The sequence below is a fragment of the Arvicanthis niloticus genome, chromosome 4, assembly GCF_011762505.2.
Source record: "Arvicanthis niloticus isolate mArvNil1 chromosome 4, mArvNil1.pat.X, whole genome shotgun sequence".
In the NCBI taxonomy this organism is placed as follows: domain Eukaryota; kingdom Metazoa; phylum Chordata; class Mammalia; order Rodentia; family Muridae; genus Arvicanthis; species Arvicanthis niloticus.
The window spans coordinates 15,335,967-15,351,928 of record NC_047661.1 but is presented as its reverse complement, the minus strand read 5'-3'; the positions used below and the strand labels follow the sequence as shown (position 1 = coordinate 15,351,928).

The 15,962-nt window shown below is 39.7% G+C and overlaps 1 protein-coding gene across 9 annotated transcripts in view; it reads right to left on the bottom strand.

Moving 5' to 3' along the window:
* The window catches only part of Phc3 (polyhomeotic homolog 3), a 79,601-nt gene that overhangs the window by 18,155 nt on the left and 45,484 nt on the right, over window positions 1-15,962 (bottom strand). For all 9 annotated transcript variants that reach the window (XR_013109752.1, XR_013109750.1, XR_013109754.1 and 6 more), the window contains 2 exons: window positions 14,289-14,539; window positions 6,439-6,598 (listed from right to left, as the gene is read on the bottom strand). Coding sequence is in view for 4 of the 9 variants with exons in the window: in XM_076932216.1 (XP_076788331.1) it covers window positions 6,439-6,598; window positions 14,289-14,539 (411 nt within the window). In the remaining 5 variants the exon portion in view is untranslated. The remainder of the gene's footprint in view (window positions 1-6,438; window positions 6,599-14,288; window positions 14,540-15,962) is intronic.

The following is a 15,962-nucleotide window of genomic DNA, read 5'->3' as shown; positions in this document are numbered from 1 at the left end:
TACTTATATAAGTAAGTATACATTAGTTTTGCCAAGAGTCCAGCATGTCTAAAATGTACAAACAACAAGTTATGATTTATAATCACTGAGAAATCCAGGTAAGTGCCATATACCCACTGCCTACCAGATGGTGCATTGCAGATAGCAGACTCGAGATACGCTATGAAGATTTAGAGCACAGAAACCCTGTAAATCCCTAATGGAGAGGAGATGGCTTCAAAGTGTAGAAACTTATATTTATTTTATTGGCACACATAAAATATTTAACTAAGGAACCTGTGGTGTATAACCAATATTATAAAGATAAGTATAACCAATTTACAAAACTTCCTTTTAATATTAAATACAATTAATTCTGCTTTTAAATCTCAAACAGACTCATAAGTCCAATTACTGGTGTGTTTTCTATGGTGTTCCCTACTAAGTAAGAATCTAACCCCAACCCCAACCCTCGCCTTCACTCTTCTCGCCTGCTTCAGGAATACCACCTAAAGCTCAATCTGCAGCACCTTCCCAAAGAACTGAAGCAAGTAGAGAAACAACTGGCTCTGGGAGGGCTCCAAGTACGTCATCTCTACTGATGAAATCACAGGGCAGGAAGAAGTGGCCTTCTTGGTTTGTATTTTGTAGCAGGAAATCAGACTTAGGGCTTCTCGCATCCTAGGCAAATGGTCTACATCTTCAGCCCAGGAGTAGCCATTTAAAGGAAGCTCTCTACCTCGCTATGTTTGCAAGTATGTATGTAAGCAGGTATGTGTGTGTATTCAACTACCTTGGTCTGTATTCAAGGATATTTAGTTACAATGTGGATACAACTGTAAAAAGTAAAATAAAAATGCCTCCTTCACAGGGTCCCAGTTGTAGAGCTATTGTCAGCAGATAGTTTCTGGAGAAGGAGAGTCATTTTCCCTTAGGTTTGTGGCCCCTAGTAAGATGTCCATGCTCCAGTGGACCCCAAACCCATGCACAGACTGGTAGCAGTAACTGAACTCAGTGGAGGTGGGGCACAAAAGTGGGAGAAGAAAATGTCAGGAAGCTGTCTGGGAAAAGCTGAAGGGGACCACGCAGAGTGCATTTAATCAAAACTCATATACATGTATGATCTTTTAAAGAACAAATTTAAATGTAGTTTCTAAAAAATGAAAAATTCTGCCCCTTCCTAGAAACCTAGAGATGGCTTCAACAAAGTAGCTTGTCAGTCCTAACCTGTACTGTTTGGAAAGCCTGGACCAGAGACAGAACTCACTCAACCACTACCACTGACAGAACTACCATAAGACCATCTGAAAGTTGCTCAAAGCTTTGCTTCAGAGACTTTTAAAAAATTAACACAACTGTGTAAAATACCTGATAACATGCTACTACTGTTGCTGTTGAGAAAAGGAAAAAAAAAAAAATCAAACAGACGCTGTTTAAGAACAACATATCCGTCAAGCAGAACACCAGTTTATTCTTCATAAAGAAGTAACAATTGTGAATGTCTACTCTAACCTGGGCTAGTGGTGCAGGCCTGTAACCCCAGCTACATGGGAAGCTGAGGCAGGAAGGTGTCAAGTCAAGGCCTACCTGAACAACTTCATGAAACCCTATCTCCCCAAATTAAAATACAAAAAGACTAGGGATAAAACTAAGCTGTTAGGTACCTGCCTAGCACATGTAAGCCCCAGGTTCCAACCCCAATACTGGTAGAGAATAATAATTCCTATCCAAATGTTTGGGTATATTTTTAACATTTGGGAACAAAAGCATAAAAAAACAAATAAACAAGATAAACCTATCTAGGTGTAGCTAACAACAACGGGCTTCTACCTACAGACACTTGGTCATTCTTCACTTCCTCCCAGAGACAAATCCTAGAAGCATAGCCACTCAGGGTGAAAACTATTTTCTGCCCTAGGTGTGCTTGACCTCTGACCCCTGACCCCTGAGATGTGTAAGAAGAAATCCCGGCAAATCCAGACAACACTTTTCTCTGTCTCCCCAGTGTGAGTATGACTGAAAGTGGTCTATACCGGAACTGCACTGACAGAAGGCATAGAGCTAGGATGCCCACCATCACCTAGCATCAGACTGAAGATTTGTGGACTATGTCAGAGAAATCACACCTGTATCATAATACATGCAACCCTCCAGTTTCTTTGTGTAAAGCATCCCAACAGACTTGAGATCACAGGAGGATCAGCAGCAAAGAGGGGAAATTACCTGAAAACTATGATCAATGCAATGATTTACCAGGGAAGATAACACACTATTTTGATAAATTACAAGCTATTATTTTAAAATTCTGAGCCAGGCAGTGGTGGCGCACGCCTTTAATCCCAGCACTTGGGAGGCAGAGGCAGGCGGATTTCTGAGTTCGAGGCCAGCCTGGTCTACAGAGTGAGTTCCAGGTCAGCCAAGGCTACACAGAGAAACCCTGTCTCGAAAAAACCAAAAAAGAAAAAAAAAAAAAAATTCTGATTATAGAGCCAGTCTAAATAAAACAACAGTTGATGCTTGTGCTGGTTAGTTCTTGTCAGCTTGACACAAAATTGAGGGTTTGGGCTACCTGAGCCCTTTGAAGCCTATGACATCATGGTAAGTCTCAGACATCAGACATGAGCCCAGCACTGCTGGAGTCTGGTTTTGTTTTGATCTGTTACTATGTCCTGGTTCTTCCCTTCTAGAATCAAAGAGAAGGTAACTCATTTTAAATTTTATAAGAGCCCATAGATGAGACTTTGGACTTCTGAAGTACTGAAATATTTAAAGACTGCAGGACCTTATACACAGTTGGACTATGTTTTATACTGTGCTATTAACATGGGATCTTGGGGATGAACAAAAAAGAAAAGGTTACAATAGAATGAGTGCTTGTGAGAAGTTACCAAGGGGTCAACTGTACTATTTTTTTGTCAATGTGACAGAAACTAGAGTCCTTTAGGAAGAAGGAATTCAAACGAGGAACTTCCTTCATCAGACTGGCCAGTGGACACATCTGTAGGACATTTTTTAAATTAAAGATTGACCTGGGAGGGTCCAGCTCACTGTGGGCAGTGTGTGCCCTCCTGCTCCTGGGTTTTATACAAGAAAGCAAGCTGAGCAAGGTCTGGGGAGCAGGTCACCAATCAGTGTCTTTCATGGCTCTGTTTCAGTTCCTGCCTCAGAACTTCCCTTGATAATGGATTGATAATTGTAAGGCAACTAAGCCTGCCAAGCTGGTTTTGGTCAGTGTTTATCACCATAACAGAGAAGCAAATGTGGACAATCCTTTACAAAGAGATTTATACGTAACATGAATTTTAATAGTTTGCCTACCTTAAAAAAAAATGAGTGTTTTTATACTGAAATTATATATTCAAAAGCCAAAGCTACTAAGTGAATGATCTCACCATTTTACTCTGTGTTGTACTGCATGAACACTGTGTACACTGTAATAAAAATGCTGAAATGACAAAACGGCCTTGGAAAGTTAAAACTATCAAGTACTTATAAATTCTCTATACTATTTCTAGATCTTCCTGCCCCTCCTGTGGCAGCCTGTCCTGCTAAACTGTTTACTGCTTTGATCTCTCCTTCCTCTTTATACTCTGACTACAGATATCAACTATATGCCAACTTCTAAACACACCCAACAGAGAGATGGCCAGCAAAATTCCAAAGCCCTTTCAGTTTCTGACAACTGCCAAAAAGCTTCAGTAAAGTTCCCTCAGGTCCAAGGTCTTCATCCCAGGTCCTGAGGCCCTGACTCTAGCTGTCTTCCACGGTTCCTCATGTTCATCCCGGGTCCTGCGGCCCTGACTCCAGCTGTCTTCCTCAGTTCCTCACGAATGCCCTTTGTGCACCATTCATGTCCTAATCAGAGCTGGTTTTCGTATTATCTTAAGTCTATGCTCGCCTCATTGTTTCTTTTAAGGCAAAATGTAGTTCAAACCTCATCAATGTAAGAAATTCACCAAACTCTAAATAATTTCAGCCAGTTCTGTGTTCTTCTTGTCTGGACATTCACTGAAAATTGAACACTTGCTGTTCTGTAATTCCTTAGTTCCCAAGTAATCACAAAGCTCCGTAAAGGAGAGAGGGCATGCTTTCACTTCTTCCCGTGTGTGCCCTCCATGTGCCAGCACACTAGCAATGTTAGGTGTTGTCCATTATGAGCTACAACTATCATGAAACATGTTATAAAACCTCCCAGATTCCCATGTTCCTCAGGTGTGTTCACCAGTGTGATATGATAAACACATTTTAGCATGGAACCTTCATTTACACATGTTTTACAGATAAGAGGAAGAAAAAAGAATACCTAAACATTCTTCTTTAATCTTTTTCATCTTCGATAAGTGTCCTCACATATAATCACATGTAGAACTAAAAACATGTATCTGAAAATTAAATGAAATTTAATCCTAACAATGAAAGCCACCATAGTGACCTTGTTTGGCTCCTGATTTTAATCAAATAACTGTGACAGAACATGCTTCGGGTAAATGAGAAAATATGGATATGGATCAGGTATTATACCAAAGAATTAATTTTGCTATTTATGTTAGAACATAGCTGCTTTTAAGATGTCCCACTGTCTTGGTGAAATAAAATGACAACAGTTCAGAGAAGACAGAGGACAAAGGTGGGAGGGAGGAAAGCAAAGGATGCATGAGGGACCGTGGTAGAGCAACTGAGCCGGGCCACAGCACTGCATGGTGTGAGCCTGGTGACCACGGCTCAGCAGACTGCTCTCTACAGGTATCTGCGGAATGTCTCATGGTTAACAACCTTTTACATCAGAAAGAACCAAACTGAACTTGAAATAATAAAATATTATTTGACTTTTACTATTACAGGCTTGGTTGTTCAAATAAGAAGTAAAAATGATGAATACTTTGCAAAAGTTTATAAGATACCAACTATGACAGGTGCCATCCTTTAAGAGCCAAAGGGAATGTGGGTATTTGCTAACTCGCCATTTTGCTAAACTTAGCAATGTATAGAGATACACAATATAGTAACACAAACTCAATAAATATTTGTAAAAGAATAAATTAATTTTAGACATACTAAGGATAATTACTAAGAGAAAGATGTTAATGAGCTCACTATTCTAAGTCCTGATTAAATACATCAAACAAAGCAACAGCAACTGTAGGACTATGATGAAAACTATCAAGAACAATCTCTCATGAAGAGCCTCCTACATGATACAGCCAGTTTGGTTTGTTGGATAATTATTTTAACCACATTCGGAGCCTCATTAAAAACAAAACAAGAAACACAGTACAGGCATTTGCTGACTTTAAACAGGAAACTCAAGGCAGAGAACATCATTTTTGTACCAAACTGTGTTTGTTTTCCCTCAGTCATTTTATCACTTCAACTTAGAAGGAACATTCAGTATTAAAAATAGTCAGTTGAGGAGGAGTCTTTGACAGTAAGGAGATTAACAGTACTTTTCTCTTAAACAGATGTCATCATCTATTGACTGAAGAGAATATCCTTAATGTAATTGGAATATCCAACTGTTTACAATAAAGACATCACCCTTGCAGGATATTTGATCACACTGTGAACCCTGAGGTTGTGAACTAGAAAAACCTGTTTCTTGTTGTGGTGTGGCTCAACCCCAGCACACACCTCAACCTAAGAACTTCCTATAAACAAGAGCGAAATAAAGTCAAGATAGGTCAAGAGGTGGAGCAAGCAACTAGTTGACAGAGAATGGACATAAGAGAGCCCGGGAAAGGGAAAAGAGGGTCTTTGAATTGAAGTGTATTCAAGATAACATGGAAGAGGAGGAAGAGGAAGAAGAGGAGGAGGAGTTGTTTCCTTCTGAGACACTGGTGGAGTAGGAAAGTTACCTGGGTGCTTTCTCTGCCTCTTTGAGCTAGTGGGCTTTTACCAAAGCATCTGGCTCCTAAGTCTTCATTTGGTAAATCAGATTATTTGGGATTTTGTTTTAAAAACAACATTTTGGCACTCAAAATGTGAAGCTTGAACCCATGACCCTGAGATTAAGAGTCTATGCTTTACACAACCCACACATGCTTGTCAAAGAAAAACCTAAAACTTTCATCTCATATCAGACATCACAGTAAGAACAAGTCTAAAACTAAATACACAGATGTTCTTTATTTTTAAGCAAATTCAATAAAATATTCATGTTACTTAGGTCTGCTTTTTAAAAGCAAGAATTGGTTGTCCTGACTCAAAAAATGTTAAAATACTTTCATATATGATAGAACTTGCCCTACCTAGAAATCAAATCAACACCAATGTTGTTGGTTTTGTTGTTGTTGTTTAATTATAAGACTAATTGCTTGCCCGTTATTCTAGTCAAATACATACAGTGAGTATGCAGACAAATCTGAATTCTTTCCAAGTGAAAATCTATGGAGACTAAAGAGCCACACCCATTTCGAGAAGCAAAAGCAAGGTTAAATAAAAGGGTTTAGGAGATCCACAGACCTTCAGCAATCATGTCTTCCATCTCTGTGTCAGATGAGTTATCTGCATGCTTTGTGTTATTCTCTAACTCTGGCTGAACACACACAGAGTTTACCACCTGATTATCCAAAAGAGGCCTTTTTTTCACAGGTTGTTCTATCAGCAATGATGAACGACTCACCTTTAAATGAAAAAGAGAATAAAAAATAATATCTAAAAATAATTCAGAAATAAATTAGTTTAATTTTAAAATGACCCCTTTGGAATGAATGGTATCATTTACTTAACCGGTGAGCAGATCCTAGTCATTAAAGGGACAGATTATCCCTCAAGTAAAAGATCGTCTATACACACACACTACTGCTAGCCAGTAGAATATATGCTGCAGGCTCTGTCAAATAGACTGTACTGCTGCTTTAGGCATGGAGCTTTAAAGAAGTCTTACAACCTAATGACTCTGCATTTGTAACATTAAAAGAGAAGTGATCGGATTAGCCCGCACCAAGGGAAAGCAAAGGCCCTGACTCTCAGTATACTTGGGACTTGAAGGGAAGGCAGTTGCTGTTTGAATTGATTTATTTTGCAGTTAAAGGAATTGAATCCAGGGTCTTGCACTGACCTATACCCTCATCTGTTGCCTTAGAACATTTTCAAGCTCACTTCTCACTAGGCAGATCCTCTTGCTCAGCCTCTGTCCAATGGTGGGATTCTACTCCTATGCAACATCCATGCCCGGCCTAATGCTTCACAATACTATTCAGTTCAGCAACGATCTCTTTTTCCCAGTGCCTTGAACACATAGACTAGCACTCTAATTTATGGCTGTATCCACAGACATTTTGTAATTTGGTGGTGAAGATCGGGATCACTCATGAGTGTGTTCATACTTGCATAGGGAATACTTTACCTACAAGCTGAGCCTTCTCCCCAATTCACATTGCCCCCAGACTTTTGTTTCCTATATTTTTTCTGTATTAATTGATTTTGAGAGATAATATAGCTAAGTTATCCAGACTGGCCTTGAACTTGAAATCCAACATCAACAGCATAAGTAACTAAGGTTACAGGCATGTGCCACTAGGCCCAACTTAACATTTTACAATTTCTATTATTTTGATGATGATGGTGGTGGTGGTGGTGGTGGTGGTGATGTGTGTGTGTATGTATGCATGTGATATGTGAAGGGGAAAGCATGCACTACAGCACACATGTGGACAGCAGGGAACAACCTTATAGAGTTAAGTATGCTGTTTTCTACCTTTATGTGAGTTACATGGACTAAACTCAAGTTGCCAAGTTAGCATGGAAATGGCCTTTACCTGTTATGCCATCTTGCTGGTGGCTTTTAAAAGTACAAGAACACTAAACAGACTGGACCAGAAAACAAAACCCCTTTGGCACATAAAAATCAAAACACTAAGTGTACAGAACAACAAAAGAATATTAAAAGCTGCAAGGGAAAAAGACTAAGTAACATATGAAGGCAGACCTATTAGAATAACACCTGAATTCTCATTGGAGACTCTAAAAGCCAGAAGGGTCTGGACAGAGAGGCTGCAGACTCTACAAAGAGCAAAGATGCCAACACAGTCTTCTACACCCAGCAAAACTTTCAATCACAATAGGTAGAGAAAAATAAGACAACCCATTATAAAACCAAATGTAAGCAATATCTATCTACAAATCCAGCCCTACAGAAGGTGCTAGAAGGAGGATTTCAATCTAAAGTGGTTAAAACACAGACAAGGAAACACAAGGAATAAATTATCCCAGACCAGCAAATCAAAAGAGCCAGCCTGCCCCTCCCTCCCTCCCTCTTTCTTTCTCTCATTCTCTCTTTCACACACAACAACAACAGCAAAATAACAGGAATCAACATTGTTCATTGATATCTCTCAATATCAAAGGTCTCAGATTTCATAATAAAAAGACACAGACAAAACATATTAGAAAACAGGATCTACCCTTCTTCTGCTGCATCCATGGAACATACCTTAATATCAGCAATAGACATCACCTTAGGGTAAAGGATGGAAAATACATTCCAAGCAAATGCATGTAGAAAGCAGCATTTTAATATCTCACAAAATAGACTTCAAACCAAAACTAGTCAGAAGAAATACTGAGAGATACTATATACACAGAGGAAACTCTACTAAGAGGGCATTGCAACTCTTAACATCTATGCATATGAAAAATGAGGGCAACTAGGTTTATAAAAGAAACCCTACTACAGCTTAAATCAAGTATCGCCTGTCACACACTGAAGTGGGAGACTTCAACACTACCTTCCAATGAGTGGACAGGTCATCCAGACAAGAACTACACAAGGAAAACGCTGGAGCTGACTGAAGCCATATACCTCAGGGACCTAACAGATACTTATAGAACATTCCATCTAAACACAAAAGACTGCACCTTCTTCTTCTTAGCACCTTATGGAATTTTCTCTAAAACTGGAGATACAGTCAGACATAAAGCAAGTCTCAACAAATACAGGAAAATTGAAAAAATTCCCTGCATTTGACCACCACAGGATAAATAGTGTCTACATTACAAAACAAAAAACAAAACACAGAGAGATCCATTAAACTCAGGGCTGGAATCAGTAAGATAAAAGCAAACAAAAATACAAAAAATAAATAAATAAACAAAGAGTTGATTCTTTGCAAAAATGAGTAAAACTGACAAACCCTTATCCAAATGAACTAAAAGGTAGAAAAAGAAGTTCTAATTTAACAAAGTAGAGATGAAAAGAGGGACATACCCAGAGACACCAAGGAAATCCAGAGAATCATGAGGAAGGCTTTAAAAACCTATACTCCATCAAATAGGAAAATCTAAAATGGATGGTTTTCTTGATACAAAACACTTACCAAAGTTAAATAAAGATGAGGTAAGCAATTTAAACCTATAACCGCTAGTGAATTAGAAGGAGTAATTAAAAGTCCACCAATCAATGTAAGCCCAGGGCAAGAATACTACCAGACTTTCAAAGATTTAATGCCAATACTCATCAAATTATTCTACAACATAGAAACGGCGTTACACAACTCATTTTATAATGCTACAGTCACCTTGATACCTAAACCACATAAAGGCCCAATAAAGAAAGAAAATTACAGACCAATTTCCCTTATAAATATAGATGCAGAAATTATCAATAAAATGATTGCAAACAGAATCCAAGAACACATCAAAAAGATCATCAACCATGATCAATCAGACATCATCCCAGAGATGCAGAGATAGTTCAACATATATAGTTCAATAAATTTAACCCACTATATAAACAAACAGACAAAACCATATGATCATCTTATTAAATGCAGAAAAGACCTTTAACAAAATCTAGCACCCCTTCATGATTAAAGGTCTTGAGATATTAGGGATACAAAAATGATACCTAAATATAATAAAGGCAGTTTACAGCAAGACCACAATCAATATCAACTTAAATGGAGAGAAATCAAAATCAATTCTAAAATCAAAAACATGACAAGTTTGTCTACTCTCTCCATACTATACAATATAATTGAAGTCTTGAAGTCTTACCTAGAACAATAAGACAACTAAAGGATATCAAGAGGATACAAACAGGACAGGAAAAAATCAAAGTATCTTTATTGGCAGATGTATATACATACAGATATTATACAAAAGTGACCCTAAACATTCCAGCAGGGAACTTCTACAGCTGATAAACACTTTCTACAAAGTAGCTACATACAAAATTATCTCACAAAAATCAGTAGCCCTCCTATATACAAATGACAAACAGGCTGTGAAAGGAATTAGGAAAACAATACCCTTCACAATAGCCACAAATAGTATAAAACACCTTGGAGAAACTCTAACCAAACAAGTGAAAGACCTGTAGGACAAAATATCAAGCCTTTGAAGAAGATATCAGAAGATGAAGCTCTCCTATGCTCATGGATCAGTAGGATTAACATAGGAAAAATGGCCATCTTACCACAATCTAAAGATTCAATGTAATTCCCATCAAAATCCCAACACAATGTTTTTTAACAGACCTTGAAAGAAAAATACTCAACCTCATATGGAAAAACAAAAACCTCGGGGTATCTTTCACGTCCTACACAATAAGAGAACTTCTGGAAGTATCCCCATCCCCCATCTCAAGCTTGACTCCAGAGCTACAGTGATAAAAATGCATGGTTACTGGCATAAAAACAGATAGGGTGGGGCGGGAGAGATGGCTCAGTGGTTAAGAGCTCTGAACTCAATTCCCAGCAACCACATGGTGGCTCACAACCATCTGCAATGGAAAATGATGTCTCCTACTGGTGTCTCTGAAGAGAACTACACTGTATTCACTATATACATAAACAAACAAACAAAAAAAAAAACCAAACAGGTTGATCAATGGAATAGACTCAAAGACCCAGATATAAATCCACACATCTATGAACATCTGTGGTTTTTTACAAAGAAGCCAGAATTATACAATGGAAAAATAAAGCATCTTCAACAAATGGTACTAGTCTAACTGGATGACTGCATATAGAAGAATGCAAATAGATCTCTGCACAAAACCCAAGTCCAAGTGGATCAAAGACCTCAACACAAAATCAGATACACTGAACCTGAGAGAAGATTAATGGGGAATAGTCTTGAACACACTGGCACAGGAGACAACTTCCTGAGCAGAATACCAATAGCACAGGAGATCAACAATTAATAAATAAAACCTCATGAAACTGAAAAGCTTCTGTAAGACAAAAGTCACCTTTAATAGGACAAAAATGACAGCCTACAGAATGGAAAAGATTTTAACCAACCTCACATCTAACAAAGGCTAATATTCAAAATATATAAAGAACTCAAAAAACTAGACACCAATTGCAGGGCAGTAGTGGCACATGCCTTTAATCCCAAGCACTTGGGAGGCAGAGGCAGGCGGATTTCGGAGTTTGAGGCCAGCCTGGTCTACACAGTGAGTTCCAGGACAGCCAGGGCTACAACAGAGAAACCCTGTCTCGAAAAACAAAAACAAAAACAAAAACAAAACAAACAAAAAAAGAAAAAAGAAAAGAAAGAAACTAGACACCAACAAATAAAAAAGTTTAATTTTAAAAATGGTGTACAGATCTAAACAGAGAATTCTCAACAGAGGAATCTCAAATGGCCGAGAAGCACTTCAAGAAATGTTCAACATCCTTAGTCACTGGGAAAATGCAAATCAAAATGACTCTTATACCTGTCAGAATGGCTAAGATCAAAAACACTAGTGACACTTCATGCTAGTGAGGATGTGGAGCAAGGGGACACTCCTCCACTGCTGGTGGGAATGCAAACTTGTACAGCCACTTTAGAAAGCAATTAGGCAGTTTCTCGGAAAACCGGAAATAGATCTACCTCAAAACCCAGCTATGCTGCTCCTGGGCATATACCCAAAAGATGTGCCACTATACCACAAGAACATTAGCTCAACCATGTACACTGCAGCTATATTCATAATAACCAGAAAGTAGAAACAAACTAGATGTTCCTCAACCAAAGAATGGTTAAAGAAAATGTGATACATTTACACAATGGAGTATTACTCAGCTGTTCAAAAAAAAAATTAATAACATGAAATTTGCATGCAAATGGAAGGTACTGTTGGGAACAACCAAAAGAGACTTATTCTCAGCACTACCACTTCATTGTTAGACTCCATTTAATCATAGGAAGAAACTAAATTCAAGGTCTCAGGTCCAAGAGAAGCTGGGGACTTTCCAACAGCTAAGTTTCTGTTGTAAGAAAACAGTTGTCTAAGTCCAGGTAGCTCAAGGACAACTTGTAAGCAGCCATCTGTCTGAGTCCAGACATCTCAAGGGCAACTTCTCCATCTTGATGGCACGGTCACACAAGCTCATGCTCCCAGACCACTTGATTGGTGAAAACTCCCGTGCTCCACCCTTTATATCACAATGTGACTGGACAATACTACAGCCCACCCTGCTCCCCTGCTTCAGTCTCTAATCCTTTAAACATGCTGTGCAGCATTTCTACAGGTTACAGTTTAGCTCCTGGGTCTGGTCTGCGGCCAAATTTTTGTCACCTTCATTGAGCTGGCATTTGAGTTATGTTGGAGTTATATTAGATTAAAGCAAACCCCACACACTATAGAACTAGAAAAATTCACCCTGAGTAACCAGACCCAGAAAAAGAAACACGGCATGTACCATAGTGTTCATCAGCTGTAAAGTAAAGGGTAACCATGCTCTAATCCACAGACCCAGGGAGGCTAACTACCAAGGGGGTTCAAGGCGGGAGCACATGACTCTCTCTAGAAAAGGAAACTAGAAGACTGCAGGTAGCCTACAGACAGAAAAAGGAGGGGCAAGGTGGGGGGAAGAGGGAGGGAGAGACGACTAACATTGGGCGGCATTTCTGGGGTGAGGTAGAAACCTAGTGCAATGGAAACTCCCAAGAATCTACAAGGGTGACCCTAGCTAAGACTTCTATTAAGAGGGATACAGAGCCTGAACCTCCCAACCTATAACCAGACAAGACTTCCAGTGAAGAGTCAGCCACAAAACCTATAATCTGTCCTGCCTACGAGGTGTGCTGTGTTAAAAGTGGCACAGAAACTGGGAAAGTGGACGACCAAAAACCAGTTCAACTTGAAACCTGTGCTATGAGAAGGAGCCTACCCCCAACACTGCCTGGATGACCAGGAACTAATAGCTCACACACCTAGGATAGAACCAAACATGATTGGGAAAAAAAAAATGTCAATAAAATGATTCCTAATAACAGTCCTAGTAAACAGGAGCCTAGCACTCTTCATCCAGCAACTGATGGAGACAGGCACAAAGACGCACAGCCAAACATCAGGTGGGAGTGCAGAATCTGTGGAAGAGGAAGGATGGAAGGACCCAGAGGGGTCAAGGACACCACGAAAACAAACAAACAAACAAACAAACAAACACAGAGTCAACTAACCTGGTCTCATAAGGGTTCATAGAGACTGCACTGATTCAAGGAGCTTACATGGGCCTGACCTAGGTAGGTCCTCTGCATATATGTTACAGTTGTGTAGCTTGGTCTTCTTGTGGGACTCCTAACAGTGGGAGCAGGGGCTGCCTCTGACTCCTTTGCTTTTGGAACCCTTTCCTCCTCCTGGGTTACCTAGTCTAGCCTTAATACAAGGTGAGGTACCTAGTCTTACTGCAACTTGATATGCTATGTTTGTTTGATATCCCTGGGAGGACTGCTCTTTTCTGAAAGGAAACAGGAGGAGTGGGTAGGGGTGGAGGTGGAGGACTGTAAGGGGAGAAGGGAGGAGAAAACGAGGTCAGGATGTAATATATGAAAGGAGAATAAACAAACAAACGTAAGTAGAAGAAACAGTGAAGCTGTAATTGACACTACAATGGTGACAATCAGTAATAGCTATGGCTGGTAAATGCTAGGTACACTAACATACTTAGTTCTGACACACCCTAAAAGCATCTCCATCAGACAGATAAGCAAAATTAAGATCAAAAATGGCTAGTACAAAATGTCTCAGGCCAAGCAGTGGTGGCACATGCCTTTAAACCCAACACTTGGGAGGCAGAGGCAGGTGGATCTCTGTAAGTTCAAATTCAGCCTGATCTACAGAAAAAGTTCCAGGACAGCCAGGGCCACACAGAGAAACCCTGTCATGAAAAACCAAAGGGGATGAAAAAGTCTCAGAACCTTTATAGAGAAATACATAAAAGATTTGACAGTTAAAATTCTACATTTAAAAACAAATCAATCTTTAAATTTAAAATTATAAGCATTTTCTTATAGAATGATAGTAGAAAAAAATTTTAAGATAGTGTTGTGTGACTAAAAATAATTTTAAAAACACAAATAAGCTTCGTACTTACAGGAAACGGCTCCAGTCCCTCCTGAATCACAAAACCTTCTATAACATGGGTCAGAATCTGCGGTTTGACAATAGCCTGTGGAGGCTTGTTTTCCAGGCTGGGAGTGCTGCTGGCCAGAGAGGGGCTGCTGCTCCGGGCCGAGGCTGCAGGCATTAAGAGTGGAGGTGCAGGAGCAGAGACATGGGTGGGGTCTGACGGAGACTTGATCACCGAAGCACTGACTGAAGCCACAGCAGGCAACTCCACTTGCTCTGAAAGAAAAGGGATTTCATAGTTAGCCATTGCCCTACAGACATGAAAGGGCTTAGGAGTGAGCACAGGACTGCATAACTACTATTCTCCAAGAACATCATGCTGCTGTCTCACTTCGTCTGTACACTATCCCCATTCTATAGACATATGCTAATATGCTCAAAATTATCACCTACACATTTTTAATGTCCCCATAAAATCTGCAAATGCCCTAAATATCATCTCAAGAATAACTACAAGAATTGTCAATTGAGTTTGTCTGCTTTTAAGCTACAGAGATAATAAATGTCTCACATTTCTGTTTATTCCACATAATTCAGATGGACATATATTCACTTAAAAAATTCAAAAGGACCCCCAAATCCATAGAAGTAGGAGTTTCAGTGATTTGGGCTATAGCCTCAAAGCAGGAAGCTCTTCCGAACCCTCTCAGAAGGCATGTTGCTCTCTTTCAACTTCGTGTTGCTGAGTGTGCTGACTGGGGAAATGCCGAATGCCACATAGAGCACATAGCAAGCCCAAGTAAGGTTCCGCTGAAAATGTCTACTGAAAGGAGTCACTACTCACAGCAGCATCAGTCCTTGACTGTCAGTGCTAACGCAGAGAGGTGAAACAGCTAACATGTAGGCATATTAGTGAGAACAGAATTCTGAAGAAAGCAGAAGGCATGCTGCAAAGTCACTTCCTGACCTCTCGGTTGTCTGATGTCATGGTCAACGCTTTCATGTTGTACCTCATTTGCTGCTGAGATTCGAGGCACCTGCCATCCTGCCTGGGGCTTTTTATATGGTGCTAGGGACTGAAACCAAAGCTCTGTGAGCATCAAGTACGCTATCAATTGAGTTACATACCCAGCCCCTAACATAATCTCCTGCCAGTCTAATTTATACTAATTGTGTGCGCACATGTGTGTGCAAGCACATACATAAAGACACATGTGATGGTCAGAGGACAACCCAGGATGTGGATCTCTGACTCTACTTATTTTTAGACAGATGTTTTTGTTATTTGCTGATACATACATCAGGCTATCTGGCCCTCAAGTTTCTGGATACTCTCCTGTCTCAACACTCCTCTAACTATGGGAACATGGGATTATAGGTATATGCTATTATGCCTAGCTTTATGTGGACTCTGGGGAGTGCTTTACATACTGGGCCATCTCCCCAGTCTCTTATTCTATGAGTACACTATCTTCAGACTGCTATCTTCAGACACACCAGGAGAGGGCATGGGATCCCATTACAGATGGCTGTAAGCCACCATGTGGTTGCTAGGAATTGAACTCATGACCTCCAGAAGAGCAGTCAGTGCTCTTAGCCGCTGAGCCATCTCTCCAGCCCTATTCTAATTTTTAAATAAGAAATAGCTAACACAGGAATGTGAATAGGCACATGAAACACATCTGTATAAGCCACTAAT